The sequence below is a fragment of the Protopterus annectens genome, chromosome 8.part0 (genome assembly GCF_019279795.1).
Source record: "Protopterus annectens isolate FY-2018-M chromosome 8.part0, PAN1.0, whole genome shotgun sequence".
Lineage (NCBI taxonomy): Eukaryota > Metazoa > Chordata > Ceratodontiformes > Protopteridae > Protopterus > Protopterus annectens.
In genome coordinates, this window is record NC_056741.1 from 923,040,384 (window position 1) to 923,067,920 (window position 27,537).

Below are 27,537 nucleotides of genomic sequence, written 5' to 3' on the forward strand. Positions count from 1 at the left end.
AATTCCCAAAGTAACATGAGAAACATGCAACCTTATTCTGCAATCAGCACACCTACACACATGTTAAACTTACATGTATATACACCATCACTGTCATAGAGTGCTTAACCTTTAAATATATGAGCAGATGTCAACACTTACCTTCCTTTTTCAAAGTGATAATGGCAGAGTAGAGTCCAAAGCGATTCCATGCAGTGCAGTTGTACTGGACTTGGAAGTCCTTTTCTCGTGTCTCACTAATGATCAGATCTGATGTTACACCACCATCTGTGCTGACAGTATTTACAGTGAAGCGCCCTGAAGAACCAGCGTCCAAAGTGTTTTCACCCCATATCCAGACCTGCAAGAAAAATGCAAAAAAACATTTAAGACCCTTATCAGATTCAGGGCGCAGATCTATTTATTGCACGTAACTTCCCCATTGCTACATTCTCAGTATGTTTGAATTGTCTATAAAGACTGTAATCTGGCAGCATTTTTCTTAAGACATTAACAGTGGAATGCTGCAGTCAGCATCTTAATGACGATTGTCTCTAGTTCTCTAAGAAATGGACCACACTGATTTTATACTTCAATATTATCTTTTTGCAAACAAACTTTAATATATCATTAGTAAGTATGTTTACAGTTAGAAGTCTTGTTTCCTGCATCACTATCTTATGTTATTTATCTGCTTAAATGGTAAATCTCACTGTTCCAAGGCCTACTCCATAGAGGAGCCCTAGGGAGCAAGTCTTTGTAATACACATCTGTATGCAGTTTTGAAGTAGTAAGTCAATCAAAGTAGGACTCTTTTTTAATAGATGACAGGAAATGAAGTACCTTGACAAACCAGATAGAAAAAAAAAACATGTAAATTCCACCAAAACCTTATTCTAAAGACAAGCATCAAACTCCAGACCTTAGAACTAACGAGCAGTACCATTAGCCACTGGACCACCATCACCTGCAATCATGGCACTGTCACATTATTTTCTTTTATGCAAACATCATAGCCCTCCAACCCGATTGGTAACTACTCACATAGTTTTCCTACAAGTGTAGCAGACAACCTAGATAATGCGGAAAACCAGTATTACCTAAGATATGTTGCAGGTGAATTTCTGACGACAAGCTGCTTGTAGATGTGTGTGTGTGTGTGTGTGTGTGTGTGTGTGTGTGTGTGTGTGTGTGTGTGTGTGTGTGTGTGTGTGTGTGTGTGTGTGTGAGTAAATGTTGTGAGCATCTTAATATCCGATGGTGCCTTGTCTGGGGATAATTTGGTTTCCTTATGCTCAATAGGTGCATGGTTGTGTTTTGAGTTTCCCATGACCCTGAATTGCATTATGTAGGTAATGGCAAAATTAATATTATGCTAAATGTTGTAAATGCTACTTACATAAGAATAGGCTAATGCCATCTTACAGAGTATACATTTCTTGTTTGCTTAATTTTTGCATGACTTAGCTAATTATCTATACCTAGATTGTACCTGGGGAAGGGAACACGGGGTCTAGTTAACTTAGCATTAGAATAATATGTAAGTAAGTAAATCAATAAATAAAAGATAAAATCTCTTTTACATAAGAAGTGAGTCATGTGAAATGGGTTGGATGCTTCTAACTGGGAGGCCCTTCACAAACAAATGTACCTGGAGACGTTATTAGTGAAGCAGAACAGGAATGATGCAGCATTTTTAGAAATGTCATTGGCAAGAAGCACACACTAAGAGTTCCTTAAAAACAGCACCGACACAAAAAGAATTACTTACGATTTTCTCTGGGGCTGGAGTACTTCTCACATGACACGCTATCCGTGCTTTGTCACCCTCGCCTGCATATTGAGTAGGGCTAGCAGTTATGATAGGAGGACCTGGCAATAAAACAAGGGGGTTATTAAAGACAAATGACTAGCTTTTCCAAGATTAAATATGCCCACTTTACTCGTAAACATTTAACATTAATATTTCATTAATACAATAACATTCTGCATCCTAAACTACAGAGGAAATGCTGAACTAATAGGGGATGACACTGTATTTCAGAAATTATACTCAAATCACTTATGGCAACTCAGGACTCCTCCTTGCCAACTTGTTGATTCCTGTCATTTCATTCTTTACTGTTTTATACACAACAGAATTATAAACGGCTTAAGGGCACTTTAGGCATTAAAATGTATTAAAATACAAAATAGCTAAACTGTAGTAAAATCTACAGCAGACTATTCCACAGTATAAAAAAGTTTTGTAACTCTGATGACGGTTTACTCTGAAACTTTCTCACTATTTTTCCCTTTGGAAAAGGTGGTAAAATACTGAACATGGTGATGCCACAAAGAAGTGATGAGCAGGTATGTAGAAGAGTCTAAGAAAGAATTCGTAAAGACTGACCAAGCTGACGTTCACTGCAGACAAATACAATGCACTATAAAAAAAATATATATATATAAAAAAATCTTCATAGTGTTACCCTATCTGCTTACTGCTGCTGAAATAACAAGTTGTACATGAATGTATAGTTATCTAATTGTTTTTGAATGTTTAGTTATCTATCTTCATAGTGTTACCCTATTTGCTTACTGCTGCTGAAAATCAACTGTACATGATTGTATAGTTATCTAACTGTATTTTGAATGTATTAGTATCTTTTTGCATTTTGTATAAACTGTTTCTTTTCTCTGAGCGTTTCTTCTCGGGCCTCTATTGAAAATGGACATATATCCAATTAGACTAGCCCGGTCAACAAATGTCAAATAAATAAAAAAATAAACAAATAAATAAATAAATAATGTGCTCGGGCTACAACATCCCTATTTACTTATTTATTCATTGATGTTTGTTTACTGGGAAAGTCCTAATGGACACAGATGCCCTTTTTGACTGGAGGCTGTGAAAGAAAATTTCAAAGGTAACAAATTTAATGTATTTACAATAACACATTTTTAATGTGCTTTCAGTGAATACATAGCATAGCATAGTAGTCAGTACAAAAAAAAATTGTATTGATATTCACAAGCACTAATACACAAGCATTGTACTGAGAAATTACAGATAGAAGACTGGTGTATAAGATAGGTTGGAGGAAGTTAAGAAATACATTAGAGTGAGGTGTTAGAGGGGATAAGTAAGTTTAAGTGTTAATAGAGAAGTAGCGATGGAATGATAATCTAATTGTGCTGATTAGATGTATATACAGTAGTTGAAATACTATAATAAAGTGAAGTATTAGAAGGAGGTAAACAGGTTACGTGATATTTTAATATATTTTAAAATATTTTAATTTATTTTAATATATTATTTTAATATATTTTAATATTTTAATATATTTTAATTTATTTTAATATTTTAATAGTTTTTTTGTAAATATTTATTTGCATTATAACACAATTAGGTTGTATTTAAGTTTGTATGTCTTTAAATTGGATGGGCAGTTTTGAACTGCATTGGCGCCAAAAAAGTTATTTAAAGATTATTGGATTTAGTTTCAGTGTTCTGATGAAGCTTGTTGTAGTACAAGTGAAAGCGCTTAACATTACTATTGGATTTAATAAAATGTTTTTAGTCATCCTTTGGGATTATTTTACATCTTTTGGAATTATTTCAATGTTGTATTTTACGGTTTACTTTGTCAGCGCAACTGTTGCGATTTGAGCAGGAGTGTGGATGTTCCCAAGACACAGAGGTCTTTCAGCGTACTGGTGGATACTATTTTGTGTGTTCATTTAGTGCTTTAGAAGAAGGTATAAGAAGGTGATGAATGTTAGGAGAAGCTGTGTCCCATATGAGGAGCAGGGACAAAAACAGGAGGCAGAGAAGAAGTCTTTTAGTAATAGGTTCATGGGTAACTACTGAACTAGGTGCCCTTGTGGGCCATTTTAAGCTTAGTTAATTTCTCTTTCAAGGATGAGAATGAAACCCTGTACTTTGTGTCTGTGAAGATAAACACCTTAACCATTACACCACTGCCCCTAGTTTGAGAGGATGAAGGTGTGAGATAGACCTGATTGATATAGGAATTTTATTTCAAGTTCTACCTACACTACTAGAATAGAGACTGACCATACCCATTAGATATGGTATAAAGAATCATCTACGGGTGGATTAAATCTGAGCTAAAAAAGGATCTTGGGGTATTGCTTATAAGTAGATTGTGCTATCAAGAGCCAACTGGGAGAGAGTTTGGCAATACATAAAACAAATGTGGGTTATATCCCCAAGGCAAATGACTCCAGAAGCAAAGAAATAATGCTTCCAGTCTACCAAGCCTTGGTCAGACCATACCATGAGTACTGTGTGCAGTTCTGGAAGTTTTATAAGGAGAGAGACTTTAGGTTGCAGGAAACAGTCCAGAGAAAAGCCATCACATGTATGACAATGAGGAAGGAACATGAGCTGGAGGTGCTCTCATTGACAGCCAGAAAAATTTAAGGAGGTGCTACACCATGTTGGAAGATATGCATCACCTTGAGCAGGAAGGATGAAGAGGAAGATGGCACAGGAAGAAGACTGCAGGGACTATCCACTTCCTGGCTCTGTGAAAGCACTTTCTCATAAAGAGTGTTCTTGACCCATGGAAACGACTACCAAAACAGGTGATGGAATAGAAATTGGGATTTACAAGATGATGTGAAATAGACTGAGAGAAAAGGTAAGAAGGAAAAGTCAGAATGCTAATGGCACTTAAAGGACACACCAGATAGCCTGTCTCCTTCTGCCAGCAGGTAAATATAATGTACAGATTACTTTCATTTATTTACTTGTCATCCACTAGGCACAAGTGACCCTTTTAGGAGTAACCTGCAAGAAGTGGACACAGTGACTAGTTCACTATCACATAATAAGCAAACAAAAACTAAGTGAACCAACCACAGGAAAGCAGGATGGAAGTCATTAGCAGATCATATTTTAATTATCTGTACAAACCTATCATTTAACCTTCACATATATAAAAAATCAGCTGCAATGACTCATTACAGGCACTTTTGTTTCTCTGACAATAATTCAGTACAAGCATATTTGTTTTTCGGACGTATGACATTGATAACCACATTCCATCACTTTCTTTTAAGAAACAAAGCAAACATATTGTACTTCTCTGAGGTCTAAGAAGAAAAGTAGCATGCATTTCATCTTCAAGAAGAGAGTTACTCTAAAAGTGGGACCACACAGAGATGGTTGAACAGGAATGACAACACACCACCTAACCCCAAAACCATCTTACCATTCACAGTTAGAGTCACCTCTTTCTCTGCCACACCGATTCGGGGAACAATTGCCTTGCAGATGTAAATTCCAGCATCTTCTTGTGTCACAGACTTCAGCTGCAAGGTATTGCCATTGCTTAGAACCTGTAAACATAAAAGTGCATAATGCACACTGTCAGATAACTGATGCATAAACATATGCAACCCTCCCTTTCTACAACATTCCAGTGTATGTCAGAGTTGGCTTCATATAAGCTGCATCATTTTTGGTTACAGACGCTATGAAGAATGAAAAGTGTGCTACATTAACAATACATGTCCTCAGCTTTACAGCAGACTCTATCTTTCATGATACACTTTAGGAAGAAGAATGTTATCCATGTGATCGCATAAATAACAGAAGAAAGTGCTACCAAGGGATGTCAACGGTAACCATTTGAAATGTTGGGACTCGCTACAGCTTAAACGAGAATGTTTGAGATTCTCCCTTCTGGATTTTTGATCTTATCTTCTCTTTTCAGTCTGTCAGTACTCAATATTACAGTTGCTGACATTTCAGTAGGAAGCCTATGACAACACTTCTTTCAGGCAATAATTAGTATCCACCTGCTTCTCATGACAGGAAAGCCTGTGACCTACTGAGGTGTTTTACCTGTTTCCCTTCTGACTTTTTTTTTTCTAACATAACGACAATGTAGTGGAAGATATATGACTTTCACATTTTTAGTTTTACTTTTGCCAAGTCATAGGGGTCAGAAGCCATGCAAAGAAGTCACTGGTACTGCAAAGTTTATCGCCTCTCAAATTTTATATAAAACACCAAGGTAGGTCTAAATGTGTGGACTACAGAGTTTGGCAGAGCAGTTGAAAAAATTCTCTTGCGGTCCCAAATGTAGGTCTCATACAGTTCTTCATATGGTGGACTGAGACACAGAGGATGGTTCTTTAAGCAGCCAAATGAACACTACAGGGCTTTAATGGTCTGTTTTTGTTATTAGAGAAATTTGCTTGCTCACCCTTGAAAGAATTTATTAGTATTAATAGATAATTCTCTGGAGTAAGGTTGTCTAACCCACAACTGACTCTAAACAGTTCATATTCCTGCTTAACACATGTAATATGTATATGAAAGAGCCACTTACTTTTACAAATGATATGCTGCACTTTGTTTTGATTTACTATTGTACCTGTGTAAAATGAGATAAGATTCTTTCATCTGACTCTCAGCTAGGAACTATAGGTTCCAATATCAACACATATTAAAGCAAGACAGATAAGTAGCGTGAGTGAAGCCACCTTCCTAGTTATCATCCCCTTACTAGCCTAAGATTACTTGAGTTTGGGGCATGAAGTTAATATGCCTTTGCTATAATTAACTATTGCATCTCTGCCATACTTCTCAACAACTTAGTCCAAGAATTCTGGATGAAGCCAAAAATAATGGGGGGATGAAAAGGCCCAAAAAATAGGGAAAGTTTTAAATATTGCTCTTATAAAGCTTCCAGAATAATAGGTTTCATATTACCATGCATTTCTTGAAGGGGTAAAAAGTCTGAAACTCAAATGTCTGTCAATATTTAATCAATTCACTCCTCAATAACACAGCAAAATCACAAATTTTATGAGGAACAGACCAAAATACGAGGAAAAAAATCTGGATTTTCTATGAAAATTTGGACAACTGAAAGGTATGATTTATGCTGGAAAAAACAGGTTTCATTAAAGTCACTCATACCCACATATATGTACTTTAACCTGATTAAGCAGAACAATTCCATTCTGCAAACCTCTTCTGATTATAGTGACAGTACGGACTTAACAGTTTGGCATTTACATTTGACTTTGGTCACATTTCAATGACACCGAGAGTGTCACCTTAGGGATCTTATACCTAAACAATAACATTTCTGGGCATCATAGCAAACTATCCCTGGGGTTCACTAATTATGTACTCATTCTGTACTTCAACCTATAAAAACCAAGTGTACACTGTTCTGATTGAACAGACAATACAAGCATAACTGACACCTTTTTCCTCCCAATTTTAGTGCAGCCTTAACTATCGAGGTGGATTCAAAAAGGTTACCACAAAGTGTAGCCTACATGTACAATTAGTGTAATCTTTCCGAGTGACTAGAAAGTACAAAAAATGTGGTAGAGATGTACTTGAATACAGTTCCTATATACTTAGTGTAGGCATTTAATGAATCTAGCCATATAGCTTTTCAGAACAGGAAGACTAGCATCAGGCAAAGAAACATCCAACTTACCACACTCGATCCTTTCTTGGTCCATGCCAGTGTAAGTGGTGGATTTCCTGCCCAGTTGCATGTAAATCCAGCATCATTGCCAACATCTACAGTGAGAGGCTTTGGCTCAGAAATCAGTCGTGGCCCAACTAAATTTGAGGAAAGAGAGAAGAAAATATTTGTTAAAAATACCTCCACGCAGTACTCACATACATTCAACCTGAAGATATGCTAATCCTTTAAAACATATCTTAATAAAATAAATCATGCAGTGCTTGCAAACTTTATGCCATGGAAGTATTAAACCATAGTTAGCATGTGGTATCATCAATCCAAATCATGACTGACCACGGGCTTTCAGTTCAAGGATAGTACTTGCAGGATAAAAATGAATCATTCACTAAAACTCAACTTTATAATTAAATTAAAATCAGACATTAGTTCCTAGAATGGCTGGGTTTCAAACTGCTGTACATTTGAACATACATAACATTCATCACTACACTTCGCAAATAGCATCTCATTATCTAGAAACAATTGCCATAACTGTTTCAAAGCAGGCACAACTTCATTCACAACAAGAACTATAAGAGCACTAGTGAAATTTCAGTGATGCATCATATACTGGCCAATCCACATGCCTGCAATTTTCTCCAGATGTTCTGAGCAAAATGGAAGAAACACTGTTCCGGACATATACCAGGCATATTTCTAGCAACTGTTTAAAACAGCAGACTCACTCATATATTACAAAGCTCACCTCTGTTGTTGTACCAACATGTTCCGACAAGCTCTGCAAAAATGCTGTAAGGTATTGCATGCTCTTCCCATTTTTAACATTAACAAATTCATCAATGCTACACTTGGTATGACAGCCTCAGCTGTCTTGAGGTCCAACATACACTTACATTTGCATGTGTAGTATAGAGGTGTCTACTGACTGTTCCTTCCAAAGAGATATGCCATCAAGCAACCACTTTTAAGTAGACATGACGTCCAAAATATTTTGTTCAGCTGAGGCTGTCATACCAAGTATAGCATTTAAATCACAAATGTACCATATTTCAAATAACATGTTGAACACCTAATGTCACAAATGTGCAGACCTATCGCATGCCATGCCAAGCCCTTGCACTTGAGGCAATTCACACTCTGCACAACAGCACTTCTTGAGGGGAGCACTACAGAAGTCTCATGGAGGTCCAAACCATAACCTCATTAACTACAACGCAAGGGACAAGATTCAGTCAACAAGATCTCACCTTAAGAACAGTTACAGCATTACACTTTTCCACCTTACAAGGATCAGGTAGGTGGAAACATTGGGTAGACTTTTGAAATGTCATCCTGCCTTCAGCCTTTGGGTACTGTTTGGTTCTTTCTCTGCATTTTGCTTTGAATTTTGTTCTGTGTGCCCACTAGTTTTTACCTTTAGTTGTCTAGACTGTACAAGTACCTGTACACTAGAGGCAGTGCACACCCCTATGTGAATTCAGAGTGCTGAAACAATTTCCTAATATTAGAGGCACTGCACAACTCTTATCTGATTTCACAGTGCTGAAACAATTTCCTAATATACCAGGAATCAGTAACTCAACTGAGACATTAACTATTGCTCTTCCTGTACGGTACGCCCCTACACAACATCCTGACATCTTCAACACTAAACAACCTTTATCCTTACAAGACCTGTGTCTCAGATCATTGATGTTTCCTCATATATACATCGTCACCAAAACCACAAAAAAATAATAATCTGCTTCAGTTTATTTCTTTCACTGTCACAGCACTTTGCAGGTACATAGATATCACACTCCATACTTGTACAACAATGTATAATAATAAAACATACTGTCAGACATCATCATCATCATCATCATAAACTCAGCAAAGTGTGCACTTGATGCAGCAAAAGGAACCGATAGAAATACATACACACACACAAACACACACGCGTGCGTGAAGGTGTGCTACAGTGCAACATCTGTGCAATTCATGCTCATAATACTGCTGTGCAAATATGCATGCTGGGTATGCCATTTGCAACATCACACATTAAAATGTACACAGAACAGCAACTCTGGGCTTAATGTTCTTATTACTGTGAGAGCACGATAGGTGCAAACACACAACATTGTCTATATCAGCTTCAGTCAATATTCTGTAATTCCTCTTAATAAATGCTGTTTCATTGTTGTTTATCTTTAATGTGAAGCATTATTACTAACAAATGTTGATGTAAGCCAGGCCTGAAAACAGTGCATCACTGTCGCAGTGTGCCATTTATAGTTAACAAAGCTAAACAACAATCCCTGCAATGAACACACAATAAGAAAAAATGGAATTTACAATTTGAAGTACAGAACAAGCACATTTAATGCAACTTCTGTCTCAGCGGAGTGCAAGATAACATGCAAACTGTATAACTCAAACATTATTATGTTTAAACCAAACTGTTTAGCTGAATATTGTCTGCTGTGTAGTACAGTGCCAGGAAGGCTACATTATGACTTGTATAGGAATACTCACAGTGAACATCCACAAGGGTGCTGATGTTTGTGCTGCCTACGATATTGCTGACCTCACAAGACACTGGCTCAGTGAAGAAAGTGTGGTCGACCACTGCTTCATAGCTGTCTCCGTTTGCCTCTGGAATTGGAACTCCACCTTTTGCCCACCTATACCAACCAAATGTAAATAAAGAAAGTTAAAAAGTAAAATTGCTGTAGGTTTAAATCAGAACACGCTATATTGGAAAATCAATATTCCTAATCTAACCCATGAAAAAAACACTTTTTTCTCATAGCGAGAAGGTGAATTCAGTACACAATACTGACAATGACATCTTTAGAATGATCAAAATTTTATGACCAAGACTATACTGGTTAGAAATCCACATTTCAGCTGCAATATGACCGTGAGTGAGAATTAATGGAGAATTAAGGAAAAAGTTGACTTTGTTGAAAAGAAAAAAAATCATACTGTGACACTGCTCTGCAGCAGAGTAGGTGCTATATATGTCAATAGGTGGGAATATTCCCTGAATAATGGGGTTCTAGTTTCTTAAATGCATCCCAGGGCTTGGCACAATCACTGTTCTACAGAGTTTTTCTCTGTAATATTGCACAGCATTTTAATATGTGCAGCTTCAGCATGTCCAAATGTTTACAATGTACAAGGTTGTGTTACAGAGAAGATTATCAAATGAAATAAACAGTCACCAGTGTTTCTTGATGCAAATATCATTAAGCACTATGCTTTGTGAACAGTACAGTTGTGTACACTTACCATAAATGTAGATGTTCCGAGTGTATTCACTGTTGCAGTCATTACAATTGGGTTATCCTGCTGGCAGGCTACCCTCAGTCGGCCTAAATTCCAAAGTCTAGGTCTGGCGTCAGTTGCTGTCGCCTCCTCCCTGATGTCAGTGTGCCAGGGGTACAAATGATGCAGCCGACACCATTTTCTTCAGTTTTTCTTGCCCCAGATGTCAGGTGCCCCCAAAAGGGTTGGCTAAAAATATGTCATTGAAACATGCATGCACCAAAGTATATATATTTTGCCTTCATCTACAAGCAAATGCACCACATAGGTTGTACAGAATAGAGAAGAACAGATAAGTTCCAGCAAAGAACTAGGGGATGGCGGGTGGGTAACCTGGACTGCAACAGTGAATACACTCGAACATCTACATTTATGGTAAGTGTACACAACTGTACTATGTTCTTCGTGTTTCACTGTTGCAGTCATTACAAATGGGTTGAATCCCAAAGCTAAGGTTGGAAGGCTGGAGCTAAATAGCATTAGGAGCAGCTATTAGGCCCTGCAGAACTGCAGTAGCAAAGTCTGCCCTGGATTTAGAGTAAAGCCTGCCCTGGATTTAGAGTAGAGTGGTAAGTGATAGTGCTTTGTGAAGGTATGCACTGAACTCCAAGTAGCAGCCTCTAAAATGTCTTTGGTTGGTACTCCCCTGAGGAAGGCTGCTGAAGTGGCTGCTGCTCTGGTTGAATGTGGCCTAATGCCCTTAGGTACTGGCTTGCCATGTTGTGAATAGCAGAAATGAATGCAGTGGCCTATCCACTTTGAAATAGTCTGCTTTGAGATAGCCTTTCCTTGTGATCCCGCAGCATATGCCACTAGCAATTGCTCTGTCTTTCTGAAAGCTTTGGTTCTGTTCAAATAGAAGCGTAGCTGTCTGTGTATGTCCAAAGAATGCAGAATTCTCTCCCCCTTATTCTGTGGGTTTGGATAAAAGGTAGGCAGATGAATAGTTTGGTTAAGGGCCACACTGGACACTACCTTAGGCATAAATGTCGGGTTTGTCCTCAGAGAAACCCTGTCTGGATAAAAAATGATAAAAGGTTCCACAGCCATGAGTGCCTGTAGCTCTGAGACTCATCTTGCAGAAGTTATTGCTAGGAGCAGAGCTGTTTTCCAAGATAAAAACTTTATATCGGCTGTAGCGGCTGGCTCAAAAGGAGGCAGGGTGAGTTTTTCCAAGACATAAGTGAGGTCCCATGCAGGTATTGGTGCTCTCCTTGGAGGCCTTACATTTTTGGCCCCTCTGAGGTACTGCCTTAATAAAGGATGAGAAAAGACTGGTGACTCTGTATTGTAATGAGCCAAAATGGCAGAGGCATGAATTTTTATAGATGAAAAGGATAGGCCTTTGTCCAACATTCTCAGTCAAGTATTGCAAAATCTGAGGAATATTTGGTACAGCTGTGTCAATTCCTTGTGCCTGATTCCAAGCACAGAATCTCTTCTATTTTCCAGCATAGGATTTTCTAGTACTAGGCCTCCTGGCCTCCAAAATGACATCCATCACCGCTTTAGTGAGAGGTGTGTTTTGTATGACTACATTATCCGCCATGCTGCCAGATTTAAGGTCTTGAGTTGGCTGTGCAGGATCTGATTGTTCTGCTGGGACAGTAGATGAGGCACTTGAGTTAAGGTCCAGGCTGGGCTTTGAGACAAGTTCCTTAGGATTGGATACCAGTACTGGTGTGGCAAGTCTGGGGCAATCAGTATCATTTTTGGCTTCTCCTGTCTGACCTTTAGGAGTACCTTGGGGAGGAGAGGCAGAGGTATAAAGGCATATACTGTTAAGTTTTTCCAGCTGAAAGATAGGGCATCCACTTTCCATGCTTGTCTGTGATAAGTCCTTGTGCAGAATCTCTTTAGTTGGCAGTTGTGAGGTGAGGCAAATAGATCTATGTCCGGGCATCCCCATTTCCTTGTTACCATGCCGAAGACTTGTGGATCCAATTTCCACTCGTGGGGATCCATGAGGTTTCTGCTTAGTTCGTCTGCCAGAGTATTTATCTTTCCTGGCAGGAATTGTGCCTGCAGATGTACTTGGTAAGTCAATGATGTGTTCCACAAAGTCATGGCTAGTCTGCAAAGGGGATAAGAATGAGTGCCTCCCTGCTTGTTTGTATACCAAATGACAGTGGTATTGTCTGTCTTTAACAGTAGTTGAATAAAACAAAATCCACGTCAGCAGAAACCAGCAGCAAAGAGTCCAATATCAAGTGTTTTATTAACATCCACTTTTCGTTCAAGAAAACTGAACTTCTTCAAACATCAAAAGGTAACAAATGTAAAAAAACTCCTTATATACACAATTAACAACACATGGTACATTTGAATGGACCAACCAATTGGTTGAAACTCGCTGACATCAATTTGTGGGAAAAAGCTGATCGTAAAGAGCTACTACATACAAAAGTCAGATCTTTACAGATTGTGTTTTGAAATCAGATAACTGACCATAATGAAGTAAAAAATTGTCAATGAAAATGTATCTAAACATAAAATGTTTAAAACCAAGAAAAACAAAACATAATAAATGAAACCAATTTGATAATGAAAAATAAGAAGTAAAACATAAAAAATAGTAAGTCATAAATGAAAAATAAAAATAAGAAATAATAAAATTACCTCTGTATACTTCTGAGTTTCAAAATGCAGGCTAAACTAACTCTGTCATTGAGACCTGGAGGTCTGTATGAACAGAGTTTCAGCTGCCAAATCACTTCTAGGCGCTCTAATAATAGTTGAAAAGGACCCCCCCTGATGTCAAAGGGAACTTGTCCTAACACCCTAAAAATAAAACTGTGCTGAGGGTGGTCATTAACATGTTTCGCCAAAGCGTTTTCACACTTATTTTTCCTAATACAATATAAATGCTCATAGATTCTTTCATTAAAACCTCTGTCAGTCTTGCCCACATAAAATGCTGGGCAAGACTAGCAGCAAGCTAAGTAAACAACCGATCGAGATTTACAGTTGAATCTAACAACAGTGGAGAAAGAAGACCCAGCAATTTTAAATCTCGAACCAGTGGCAATGTGCCTACACATGTTACAACTCTCACATTTGAAAGTGCCCTCTACTCTAACACGAGTTTCCTTTTTTGTTTCTAGTATCCGTTTGAGGTTATCACCCCTCCTGTATATAAAACTAGGCAAAGCACCAAACCTGGCTTGTAAGGCATCGTCACACCAGAAAATACTCCAGTTCTTGACAAACACCTCCTTAATTAAGTGAATCTCAGCACTATAATTAGTGATGAAAGAAATAGGTGTCTACTTTCTTGTTGTCCACAAAGACTTCAGGCATAACTGGAGGTGAATGTTCTAGTGGACAACTTATGAACAAACTACTTTGTAAAATAGGTTTATAAACACCCCCATACCTTTTAGTCTGGACCACAGTAACCAGGTCGTGAATAAACTTGTCTGGGTAACCTCTGTGTAGAAACAATCCCTTAATAAACTCACATTCTTCTAAAAAGGGTTCATCGTCTGTTACCATTTGAGCAGCGCGCACAAGTTGCCCCTTGACTACCCCTCTTTTTTGGTGCCCAGGGTGGGCACTAGTAAAGTGTAACATGGTGTTAGAATAGGAACTCTTACAAAATATTTTGGCCTTAAAGCTACCAGCAGAAATGTCTTTGTATAAGTCAACATCCAGATAAGAAATTCTAGAATCAGACTCTACAAATGTAAAATTCAAAAAAGATGTGCTGGAATTGAGATGGTCCATGAAAGTCCCCACATCATTAGTTGAACCTTCTGTCAATATAAAGATGTCGTCCAAAAATCTGGTATAAAAATCGATTTTGAACTGACCGTTGCGATTACCAAAGACATATCTGTGTTCCCATTCAGCCATTATGATGTTGGCAAAACTGGCCCCTACTGGTGAGCCCATGGCTACACTAGTCTTCTGTAAATATATATCTCCCCCAAATGTTACAAAGTTGAACTTCAAGATGACGTCTAACAATTCCCGCACCAATCTGATTTCTACACTGCTAGCGTTGTGATGCAATAAACGGTCAGTGACCCAGTTGATCCCTGTAGCATGAGGGATAGACGTATAGAGGTCTTTTACATCTATTGTCAAAAATCTATGACCTCTCTTGAATTCTAAAGCACCCATGGCTTTTAAAAAAGCCCAAGAGTCTTTACAGATGTGTGTTTCCTTTTCAACATATTTTTTCAGTATATTGTTCACGTATCTGGCTATCGGGTAAGTGATTGAACCCCTAGCATTAACCAATAGCCTCATGGGAGGGTTGTGCACATCTTTGTGGATCTTGGGTAATCCGAAAACTGTTGGAATCTTGGGAAACAAAACGGTCAAATATTTCAACATATCTTGTTCTATAACATTTTCTAAAAACAAATCATTCAAGAAGACATGGATGCACCTATACGCTGCAGACAGTGTATAAGCATCCTGCAATAACATGTGGGTAAGACAGTTTTCATAATGACAAGTGTCCATCAGTACTAAACCACCCCCCTTGTCAGGTTTAAGAATCCTGACAGGTAAACTTTTTAAAGTGTCCAACAAGTCAACTTCGTCAAGTTTTTGTTCAGAAGTGTCCTACAACAGTTGACTAAGTTTCTAATTTCGGTTTCACACAAATGTTCAAATAAAAAAAGTAAAGGGTGGATAGGGGGGTTAAATGTACTTGGAACTCTCAAAGTTTTTTTGTCTAAAACAGTATTACCAAAAATTAACAATAAATTCAACTTACGTATAAACAACTTTAAATCAAGCAATGTGTGTGCTTCTCCTGTCTGACCTTTAGGAGGAGAGTCAAAGGAGGAAAGGCATATACTGTTAGGTTTTTCCAGCTGAAAGATAGGGCATCCACTTTCCATGCTTGTCTGTGTTAAGTCCTTGTGCAGAATCTCTTCAGTTGGCAGTTGTGAGCTGAGGCAAATAATTCTATGTCCGGGCATCCCCATTTCCTTGTTATCATGCTGAAGACTTGTGGATCCAATTTCCACTCGTGGGGATCCATGAGGTTTCTGCTTAGTTGGTCTGCCAGAGTATTTATCTTTCTTGGCAGGAATTGTGCCTGCAGATGTACTTGGTAAGTCAATGCTGTATCCCACAAAGTCATGGCTAGTCTGCAAATGGGGTAAGAATGAGTGCCTCCCTGTTTGTTTATATACCACATGGCCATGGTATTGTCTGTCTTTATCAATAGTTGTCCCAGATGAAGTAGGCCCTTGAAGGCTGTCAGTGCATTTTGAACAGCTAGCATCTCTTTTTGATTGATATGTAGATGCTTTTAGTTTGCGGACCATGTGCCTTGAATACATCTTCCTGCCATGTGGGCTCCCCAGGCATAATCCGATGCATCCGTTGTTAAAGTCTGTGTGGCTGGGGGTAGAGTGAATGGCTGTCCCTTGTTGTGGTGACAGGCCTTCGCCCACCATTGAAACTCCTGTTGCAGGCAGGGAATGAGAGTAACTATTGTTTCCAGGCTGTGGCAATGTTGAGTCCAAACACTTTCTAGGTACCACTGAAGTTTCCTCATATGCAGTCTTGCATATGGAATTAGTAAAATGCAGGATACCATGAAGCCCAAAGCCTGCAGAATTTTTCTTGCAGATAACTGGGCCTTTGTTGCCAACAGTTTGAAATAGATAGTCAGTTGTCTTTGTTTGTCTGGCATGAGATAAGCCATCTGGGCAGTTGTATTTAAGCTTGCACCCAGGAATATTATCTCTTGAGTGGGTACTAGTTTTGATTTCTGTTCGTTGACTGTGTACCCTAGGCATGGTAGTAATCTTTTTACAAATGCCAGATGCTGTAGTAGAATGTCCTTGTTCTCTGCTTGAATGAGGCAGTCGTCCAAGTAAGGATATATTTGCATTCCTCTTTGTCTGCATTATGCAATTACTGGTGCCAGGCATTTTGTGAAGACCCTGGGCACAGTAGATAAGCCAAAGGGCAGTGCAGAGAATTGGTAGTGCATTGAGCCAGCTTTGAATCTGAGGTATCTTCTGCATGTTTGTCTGATTGGTACATGCAGGTATGCCTCTTTTAGATCTAAAGTCACAAGCCAAGCCTTCTTGCCCAACATGGGCAGAAGCTGCTGTAGAGTCAACATTTTGAATTTTGGAATATCCAGATATGTGTTTAGAATAGATAGGTCCAGTATTGGTCTCCAGGCTTTGTCCTTTCTGGGTACCAGGAACAGTCTTGAATAGAACCCTTGTCCCTGCTCTTGCTCTGGTACTTGTTGAATGGCCCTCATGTCCATGAGGGATGAGACTTGTTTTTGTGCCTCTGCCCATTGATATTTTGGATGGTCTGGCCAACCGTTTGCCCTTGGCAGGGTATGGAAGTGAAACTTGTAGCCTTGTGACACTATGTTTAAGACCCATTTGTCCTGGGTTGTTATGTGCCAATTTTGAGAAAAAAGTGCTAGTTTTCCCCCTAAAGGGGCTGCCAGAAGATAACTGCTTGGCGCAGGCAGGGGGAAGTCATTGGGACTGTTTCCTGTATGGCTGTGATTTGTCTTTTCCAGTTTTGGAGGTAGAAGCACCCCATTGTTTAGACCTGTACGAACCTTAGGGCTGAGATCTGCCTCTAGGGGGTCTATATCTGCCGCTTTGTGGCCTGTCTGACACTGGAAAGGATCAATTCTTTGTAGGCCAGTGTCTGCTAAATCTTGGTGGCTATACCTGTAAGAAATCCTTGACTGTTTGCATAGATTTAGCTTTGTCCTCCATTTTATTCAACACCTCTTCTGCTTTAACACCAAACAAAGAATCATGCTGTAATGGAGCATCTAATAATTTTGCTTTAACATGATCAGGTAGATTTTGTTCCTTTAACCAAGCATGCCTGCTAATGACAGAACCTGTAACTGCGGCCCTGCAGGAGGCCTCCAGAGAATCAAAACCACATTGCAAAGTATGCTTTCCAGCTTGTTCAGCTGCATGTAATAAATCCTGCATTTCTTTGTTTTCTGCACATTCAGAATTTATCAACATTTTCTGTTTAAGCAGTGACATAACATATTGTTGATATTTGAGCATATGAAACTGACAATTTAAAGCCCTTATAGCCAAGGTAGCAGAAGTGTAAATCTTTTTTCCCCATCTGTCCAGTGCCCTAGAATCCCTGTCAGAGGGAGTAGGGTTTTTTGCACTGAAAGCCTTGACCCCTTTGGGACCCTGAGAGATAGTTTCTGGGTCAGCAGCAGGGTTTTTGAAAAGGAATTTATGAGAGTCAGGAACCCTGTAATATCTATCTGGCTTAACAGGAGCTGGAGGTAAGGAGTCAGGGGTCAGACTGGACTCTGAAAATACATCATCTACAATGTCTAACACAGGTGGAATAGCTAGGGGCCTGTGTTGTGGTAGTAAAAGGAAGTCTCTGAGCCTTTTCTTAGATTCTGAATAATCTTGGCTCTCCCAGTGGAAATGCTTCCTCATGGTATGTAAAGTTTCCCCAAAAGAATAATCCTCAGGAGGAGAGGCTGAAGGGATAGATTCTTCAGCATCAGAATCCTCATAGGGAGGAAGAGAGTATTCCTGATCAGAAGAGGAATCAGATGAAATGGAAACCTGATCTGAAGATTCATATTCTGTCTCTTGCCTAGGCCTCTTCTCAGGAGGGGGATGGGAACCCCTGATCAAAATAATTAGGTCTTCGGCCATTTTGAGCATCTGATTTTTGGGCATGGAAGCCTGTCCATGAGGCTGTTGTACTTTTTTCTTTGTCTTTAAAGGTGCTTTAGTCTTTGCCTTTGAAGCTGAAGTCGTTTTAACATATAATTGAGTAGGTCTGAAAACACCCTCAGAAGCAGATGCCTGCTCAGCGGCTCTGAAGCCAGCTGAGGGAATAGTTTCCGAAGGTCCAACACCTTGAGCTTCCAGTGGCCTGGTTGACTCCACATAGGTGTCGGTAGTGACCTGCGAGTCTAAAGTAGCAGTCATCAGGGGCTGCAAAGGTGCCTCACTGAGAACCAGTGAACCGAAGACTGGCTTAGAAGAAGCCTCGTCGTCGGTTTTGGACCTCGGATGCCTGTCCTTTTCTTTGCATTTCTTGTGAATTCCGGTAGTCGGATGGCTATCCGACGACATTGTATAGTTAAATCTTCTGCCAAAATAGTGAAATGCGAAATCGTACCGATGCTTAATAGTGCGTTGGTTAAATCTAGCACAAAACCGACAGCTAGCAACGTCGTGGTCAGGCCCTAGGCAAGGAATGCAGTAAGAATGAAAGTCATTATGAGGTATTTGCTTCCCACAAGAAATACAATTATTAACTTTTTCTGACATCAGTCTGGAGCAAGAAAAATGTTTCCCCAACGGGGTAATTAGCTTTTAGTGAAGACTTCGGATCTGAAATTCGAACACGAAAATCTCAGGAGTCGGCCGACCGGCACTTGCGAACTGCTTTTGCTTTGGGCACCACGTGGCAAGAAAGACTGAGGAAAATGGAGTTGGCTGCATCTTTTATACCCCTGGCGCACTGAAGTCAGGGAGGAGGCGACAGTAACTGACGCCAGACCTAGACTTTGGAATTCAGGCCGACTGAGGGTAGCCTGCCAGCAGGATAACCTAATTGTAATGACTGCAACAGTGAAACACGAAGAACATCTATGGTTACTGCTTATACCCAACACTTATAAAGGGTCAGAAAGCTAAAGCAGATGACATTATTAATGACACCCGGAAAAGTTATTCTAGACAAAACCTGCTTTTTCCCTCCCTACTGTATGGAGCCCAGTTCTTAACAATTTACAATCATCCATTAAAAAAAAAAAAAACTTGAAAGCTGCTACAACAAAATTGCTAAGTTTGTTACTAATTCATCCTCCTTTACCCATCACTGCAAAGCTCTGCATACCCTTAACTGGATGGAACTCCCCTCCACCTTTCCTACATTCAACTTATAACAACACGTAAAATCATATACAAACCATTAGCTTGCCCAGCTCTTACCCCTTTAACCAACATATATTTTCCTGAAAGACTTTTCAGATCAGAAGATAAACAACTTCTCACCATAAATAAACCAAATAATTCCCCGGGACAAAGCCTATATTCTTACTCAGTAGCAAAAAAAATTGAACGCCCTACGTCTAACCACCAGAACTATTTCTAACCTACCCACTTTTAAATGTATCCTAAAAGAATACCTTACAATCTCCTTTTCTCTCCATCTTTCTTCCTTCTATAACCATAATATGAACATCATCTCTCATATGAAGACATCATTCAATTTCCCATCACTAAGTCTAATCATGTAATCTCTAACATCTCTTTTAAATGTCTTATTAGAATTGTCTCAGGTCTCATTTATCACATACTAATCTATGTAACAAATAATATGACTAATGAGGTTTTCCTCACACATTTTCCCCAAGTCATATTATAGTTTTTCATTGCACGTTACCATGAAACATATGTTTGTTTTTCTTATTACAACATTTTTCACTCCTGTCTTTTTGTAGTGTAACACGATATTTTGGGATTTGAAATATCTATAATTGATTTATGAAAGATTGTGATTGTGGAGCTTTTCTCCCCAGGCCTCTACTGAAAATAGGCACTGAGTGTTCCATTCGGACTTTTCTGACAGACAAAAGTCAAATAAATAAATGAAGCAGAAAGCTTTGGCGAGCTATGCCTACTACTAAATATTACAACATATGTAAAAAGGCATGCAAGACAAAAAGTTGAGCAGCTTCTACTATTCAAAATATGTACTGGCATACATCACATGTCATTCCAGACACTAAAGGGATTCCATTTACTTCCACAGGAGAAGAAGGCTAAATAATTACTTTGACATTGTATGTATGCTAATCACGTACAACTCACGTTTAGTGGTAACATTTATTTTCCTACTTTTCTGAAGTATATCCCAACTTTTAACTTTCTTCATGTTCTCAGTTCCCTTATCCCTCTTAGGAGATTTCTAGGGTATATCAACACTGATCTGAGCTTGGACATTTGTGCCTTGTCACTTCAGATTGAGAAATTTACTAAATGAATCAAGATGGAGAATACATGTCTTATGATGGCCTGAAATAGACATAAGAGGATGTGTGTACTGTATCCTGGATTTTGGAGTTTGTACCTTGTGTAAGCAGGCAGCCATCTTATCTGAGACTTTTCAGCCCCCTTCCCAGTTCAGTGTTACACAGTACATATGGATACAACAGGAAAACTCAGTGAAATACTTGACATGCACTACAGATCCTACACTCCAAGTGTTACCTGTTGGATCTTTAACAGCAAATGTTGTCAGTTATAAATAATACTAAATGAGCATTATTGCTACATCAAAATTAAAAAGATATTTTACATATATTGTGGCCAGTGTGATTTCACACAATCCTTTGTAAAGGGCAGATTTCACCCCCTGTTAATTCTCTGAATTAAATAAATTCTTATCACTTTCTACTGTTTCTTGTGAGAGTCATGATAGCAGTTGACTAGGCAGAGCAGACCAAACACTGGTTTCCCCAGCAACAGATTACAGATCATTCAGGGGATCTCCAATGGACTCAGACCAACATGTCCACTTTGGAGCATCCTCCTGGTGGACAATGCGTGAAACAGTTCTAACATGTGCCACCCAATAACATCCTTACAGGATGAACAAATCACCTCGGCTGGATCCCATTTTTTTCAAAACTATACATATTTTCCCTGATCACCAAACGCCTGACTGTATCATGCAAAGTCTCTGCTGAGAAGCTGTCACCAAGATCTCATTTAATCACTAAGCACAGCCCATTACTCTAGATGATGACTGAATGGTAAATGAAAGTTCTGGGAGCACAGCTCCCACTTCACAAACAAAGTCTGGTTCTGTGCACATCTCTTCTCCACTCCACTAGTCAATGTCGCACTCTCTCTTGTTATTACCTATGAAGAACACCTTCATTTATTTAAAGTCTACTAATATGGGCAGCCATCTACTCTCCCATCCTTCCCCACTTGAATGGTGCAATCTGCCATTTTTCAGGAATGCACCAGGGCCTCAACTGCAGCCTTTCGACTTTGGAGGCCTTTGATTGCTGAAGTGAATTTAGCTACAATGACCGATAACAAATGCAAATGAGATTTCAGGCACTGCCTCATGTCCACCAGATTTGAGGCTACTGGCATTGCATTCTGAACTGAAATCAAACAACATCTACAGTTAAATTATCATTGATGATTTACATTTAAGAAAATAACTAGACTCCATTTTGTGTTTTGCTTTTTACTGTACAATGGCCTGGTTAAACATTCTCTGGCATTAACCAGTGATGCAGCACAGAGTTGTTAGCGTGTAAAGCAGTGACCTATTAAACTTTATTATTATTTAAAGGATGGGATCCTGGGAAATGTTGTCTGAAGAAGTTCACTGTATGTTTGTTGGATGAAAGTGCTAACAACAATAAACCAGTTGGGATTTTTAAGGAACGCTCAGTTTGCTGTCTTTAAATTTGTTTTTCAGAAGTTAGTGACCTTTTAAAGACTAACACGTGGCATACAAGACTAATGGTAAGAGCTGTTAACAAGCTGCTTCTTGCTGGCCATGGTGTGACCCCCTTCAGCCTCCATTTGTCCAGCTGTGTAACTCTAAGCAATTTAGTTAAGCAGACAGCGCTACTGGGCTGAGCCTGAAAAAGGTCACTCAGTGCTCTACCCCAGTTAACAAAGAAAAGAAAAAAGAAGTTATGTCTTACCATAACATTCCATCTGAGTTGTTGATCTTCTTCCAGTCATCACTGATGGGTTTGGTTCTGAGCCCTTGGAACCGAGTCGGCCTTACACCAAGCTTGAGTGCACCAAAAACTCTCAAGCTAAGCTTGCTACCCACAATACCCTTTGCTCAGTTACCTCAGATCGAGTTTGCATGCAGAGGCCATCTCTGCGCAGAACCCCTAATTCAGCACAAAGACCCAGAATATCTTCCAGGAACCTTAGGAGGGGGTTGGTTGGAGGGTGTGATGACTGGAAGAAGATCAACAACTTAGATGGAACATTATGGTAAGACATAACTTCTTTATCTGAAGTTTTTAATCTTCTTCCTGTTCATCACTGATGGGACTGAGTCCCCAGCAACTTGGAGAACCTGGGTGGCCCTTATGGAAGAACATTCCTGAGAACCATTGAACCAAAGGCTGCTCTTCCCCTGGAGATCAGATCCAATTTGTAATGCTTGATAAAAGTGTGGGGCTTAGCCCAAATAGCAGCTGAACAAATGTCATCCATGGAAGCACTAGAGTGGAAGGCAACAGATGCTGCAATAGTCCTAGTTGAGTGAGCTTTGATTTGGCCAGGCTTAGATCCCTCTGTAAGTGAACATGTGAAGGCAATGCAATCCCTGAGTCATTTAGACAAGGTAACCTTTGATACTGCACCTCACATTCTAGGGCCCACAAAGGAAATGAAAAGCTGTTCTGACTTGCAAAATGATTTAGTTCTGTCCAGATAAAACCATAATTGTCTATGAACATCCAGGGAATGTAGGCAGTACTCTCCCTTGTTAGAGTAATTTGGGAAAAACACAGGGAGTTCGATGGACTGGTTAATCGAAAAGTCAGAAACCACTTTGGGGAGAAAGGATGGGTTAGCTCCAAGTAATACTCTGTCCTTATGAAAGATCAAATAAGGGCTCTTGATACATAATGCTTGTAATTCAGAAATTTGTCTTGCTGAAGTTATAGCCACCAGGAATAAGGATTTCCATGATGAGAATTTTAGATCACAGGTGGCAGCCAGCTCAGACAGTGGCAGAGAGAGAGCCTACAGAACCCAGGACAAATTCCATGCCTCCACCGGCTGTCTGAGGGGAGGCCTGCTGTGAAAACTACCCTTGAGGAAGGTCTTGCAAAGATGAGAGGAGATAAGTGGTACTCCTTCAGACCTGTTATGGAAGTTGGAAATAGCTGCTAGATGGACTCGAATGGTAGAAGCTGAAGCCCCTTTGTCGAACAGCTCAGCCAAATAATGAAGAATAGTGGCTATGGGGGCTGAGAACGGGTCTAGCTCCTGATTACATGACCAAATAGAGAATCTTTTCCATTTATCCCTATACAGTTTTCTGGTGGATGGTTTATGAGAAGCCAAAATAATATCCCGGACAGGTGAAGAGAGGGTTTCCTGCCTGGCAACTAACAGAAGAGGAGAAACCAAGCTGTCAGCTTGAGGGTGGACAGATTCGGGGGAGACAGCCCTTGTGGGTGAGAAATTAGGTCCTGACGAGTGTCTAGGATCCAAGTAGGTTGTAACAGATGAGGCCGAAGGAAGGGAAACCACACTTGGCGAGGCCAGAATGGAGCGATGAGGATCACTTTGCTTCTCAACCAAATAGCCTTCCACAGAACAAGGGGAATCAGAGGAATCAGAGGGTAAGCATAAAGAAAACCCGTGGGCCAATCGTGGACTAGAGCATCTCTATGTGACTCCCCGAGAGGAGAAAGATGGCAAAGTAGCTGCTGCATTTTGTATTTGAAGGGGAGGTGAAAAGGTCACAGCATGGCTGGCCCCAGCGGCTGAAAATGTCTGTTGCCACACTCGGGTTGAGAGACCACTCGTGAGGATGAACAATGCATCTGCTCAGTCTGTCCGCAATCATGCTGGAGCTCCCCGGGATATGCGTTGCGATCAGGAAGCAGTTGCAAGCTATCACCCACTGCCAGATTCTCATGGCTTCACGACAAAGGGGCTAAGACTTGGTCCCTCCCTGTTTGTTTATGTACCAGACCATGGACATGTTGCCCAACTGGACAGCAATTGTTCCAGATGGAAGAAGCGGATGAAAAGCTTGCAACGCCAACAGCACCGCTCTTCACTCCAGGACACTGATATGCAAATTGACCTCTACATCGGATCATGTGCCTTGGACTGACTTTCCCTGGAAGTGGCCCTCCCACCCCATCAGGGAAGCATCTGTGGTCACCGTGGTGCTGGGCTGTGGAACCTGGAAGGGACGACACCAAAGATTTTCATCTGTACTCATCCACCAGAGGAGATCTTGTTTGCAAATGTTGGTGATGAGAATCTTTGACCTCAGGGGATGGAGGTTGGGTATCCACTGTGCCTGAAGGAGCCATTGTAGTAATCTCATGTGTAGTCTGGCTAAGGGGACTATGGGGATTGTTGCAGCCATAGATCCCAAGGCTTGAAGAATCTCCCTTGCAGGCACCTTGTTTTGACAGAGTATCACCTGAACTTGTGCCCTGAGTCTCTGAAGCCTGTGGAGAGGAAGTGAGATTAGGCTTGACTTCATGTTGAATACTGCCCCTATGAATTCCAGTTGTTGTGATGGCTGAAGGTTTGATTTATCCCAATGTATGGTGATGCCTAATGACTCCACTAGAGCCAATGTGTAGTGGAGGGCCCTGACCAGAAAACGCTTGGTGGGGGTGGAGAGGAGCCAATCGTCTAGATATGTAAACACCTGGAATCCCTGAAGTCTCAGATGAGCTGTACCACTGCAAGACATTTCGTGAACACTCTGGGGGCTGTAGAGAGGCTGAAAGGCAGGGCTCTGAATTGATAGTGATTGGCTCACAACCGGAAGTGAAGGAGGCTCCTGGAGCACTTGTCCATCTTGATATGGTAATGTGCATCCTGGAGGTCTAATGAGCACATCCACACACCCTCCCACAGAAAGGGGAGGATGGATTGAATCATGACCATGCGGAGCTTGGTCTGAACTATTGATTTGCTTAGCTGGCTGAGATCCAGAATGGGCCTCCAGTCCCCTGTTTTCTTTGGCACAAAAATGAATCTTGAGTAGAACCCTGATCTGCACTGATCTGAGGGGACTTGTTGGATGGCTCATTTTTGAAGTAACTTTCGTATTTCAGAAGCTGCCTCCTGCCTTTGACTGGGTGGAACATCGGGAAGGGATTTCAGAGGTCTTGGATAGGATATTAGTGGAATATGGTAGCCCCTGGTAATGATTCTCTGCATCCACTGATCATTTGTAATGGATTACCAGGCAGCTTGGTGCAGAGAGAAATGCTCCCTGACTGCTTTCAGAGGAAAGCAATTGGGCAGCGCCTCAGGAGCGTTGATATGGTCTACCTGAGAAGGAATCTCTGGGACCCTGGTTGCGGGGACCTCCTCTGCCCCAAAAGGGACGTCTTCCATTATTGGATCCCCCTCTGCCTCTGGAGGAGTCCTCACCACGTGCATCTCGGAAAGGACCTTGAGACTTCTTCTGCCACATCTTTCCGCTCCTCTGATTCCTGGAGAAGGAACGCTGAGGTTTGGAAAAACATAGGCCAACGGCAGACAAGGTCTTCCCATCTTGCTTGCATGTGGCTAGTGTATCTTTGACCTTAGCACCAAACAGAGCCAAAGGCTCAATAGGGGCATTCAGAAAGGAAGACTTGAAGGAGTCTGAGAGGTCACAGGTGTGCATCCAGGCGTGATGTCTCATGACTATGCCTGCACCCGCAGCTCTAGCTGCTCCTTCGGTTGCGTGTGACAGCAACCTCATGGATGAATTAGATATGGATTCTAGGGTGGTAAGTTGGGAAGCAACTTTATCTCATGCTCCATCTGATACCTGACCTGCGAGGGTTCCGGAGAGCTCAGAGATAAGATCTCTCTGGAGCCTCGTAAAATGTGCCAGAAAGTTCAGAGACCTAACTGCGAAGGTTGCTGATGCAAAGACTCACTTCCCTAACCTGTCCACTGCCCGGGACACTCTGTTGGGTGGGTAAACAGCAGGACTCTCTTCTCCAAGGTCTTTTTTCATGGCAGCCGCCACCACCATAGCATCCACTGGCAAGCCTCTGGACCAATGGGATTGATCCTCTGGAGGGGAGAGTACTTTGTCTGATCTCCTGGGGTTGGCCTCAACGGAGTCGGAATTCTTCCAAGCCCATTGCACGATGAGTTTAACCAACTCATCGGCAGGGGGGATGTCACCCAAGAAGTAGAGGGCCAAGAGTGAAAGGCCTGCAGGAATACGGATTCCTCTGAGGAAGGGGTTGAGGACTTCCAGTCACCCCTCTGTTTCAAGATTTCCATGATGTCCCCAAAGGAGACATTCTCAGGGGGTGACCATGGGAACCCTTCCCCATCATCATAGTCCATATCCTCTGTGAGGGATTCCTCTGAGGAGTCCATGTGTTTCCTCTTACACACCCATTTCCGAGGGGGTTCTTTGGTGGGAACATCCAAAGAAGACTCGGAAAGAGAAATGCCCTGGACAGGGGTCTCCTGGGCCTTGCACTCTCGGAGTCCTGGGGGAGTGGCCTTTGACATCTGCGGCTCAGAGTGAACTGGGGGAATAACCAACTGTAGAGGATTGCTAGCAGCAAGCGCCCACTCCATCATCCTAGAAAGCAGGCCCGCCCGAAGAGGAATGGGAGCCTGGAACCGAAGAAGACAAAATCAGAACTGGGGTCACACCCCACTCCAGATGGTCTGCCCCCCGGGGTTGGAACCTCAATCAAGCTCAGAGCAGTAGTCATCCTCTGATCCAAAGTTGGGGCTGACCCAACCGTCAGAACCGACACTGGAACCGGGGGCTCCATTCCCCAAGCATGAGATTGAGGAAGGGTGTGTTCCGATGGAACCGGCACCCAAAGGGATCTCGGAGCCTCAGACAGAGTTGTTGTCAGCACTGAGGAAGGAATTCCTCTAGTAAATGTTGGATAGATGAGCCTTGGAACCGAGGGGTCCAAGGGAGGAGAGTAAGTAGGAGTTGCTGGAGAAATAGACCCAAAGCCAGGAGTGGGATAGGGTCTAGGCAGATTTGAGATTCCCCTAACAGTCAGCAGCTGATCAAAAAGGTGCACCACATCCAATTC

The 27,537-nt window shown here is 41.0% G+C and overlaps 1 protein-coding gene across 1 annotated transcript in view; it reads right to left on the minus strand.

Annotated features, from left to right (window-relative positions):
• The window catches only part of KIRREL2 (kirre like nephrin family adhesion molecule 2), a 130,561-nt gene that overhangs the window by 24,857 nt on the left and 78,167 nt on the right, over positions 1 to 27,537 (minus strand). The window contains exons 7-11 of the mRNA XM_044080446.1: positions 9,963 to 10,111; positions 7,455 to 7,582; positions 5,202 to 5,328; positions 1,751 to 1,851; positions 142 to 340 (exon numbers count right to left, since the gene is read on the minus strand). Of these exons, the coding sequence (XP_043936381.1) occupies positions 142 to 340; positions 1,751 to 1,851; positions 5,202 to 5,328; positions 7,455 to 7,582; positions 9,963 to 10,111 (704 nt within the window). The remainder of the gene's footprint in view (positions 1 to 141; positions 341 to 1,750; positions 1,852 to 5,201; positions 5,329 to 7,454; positions 7,583 to 9,962; positions 10,112 to 27,537) is intronic.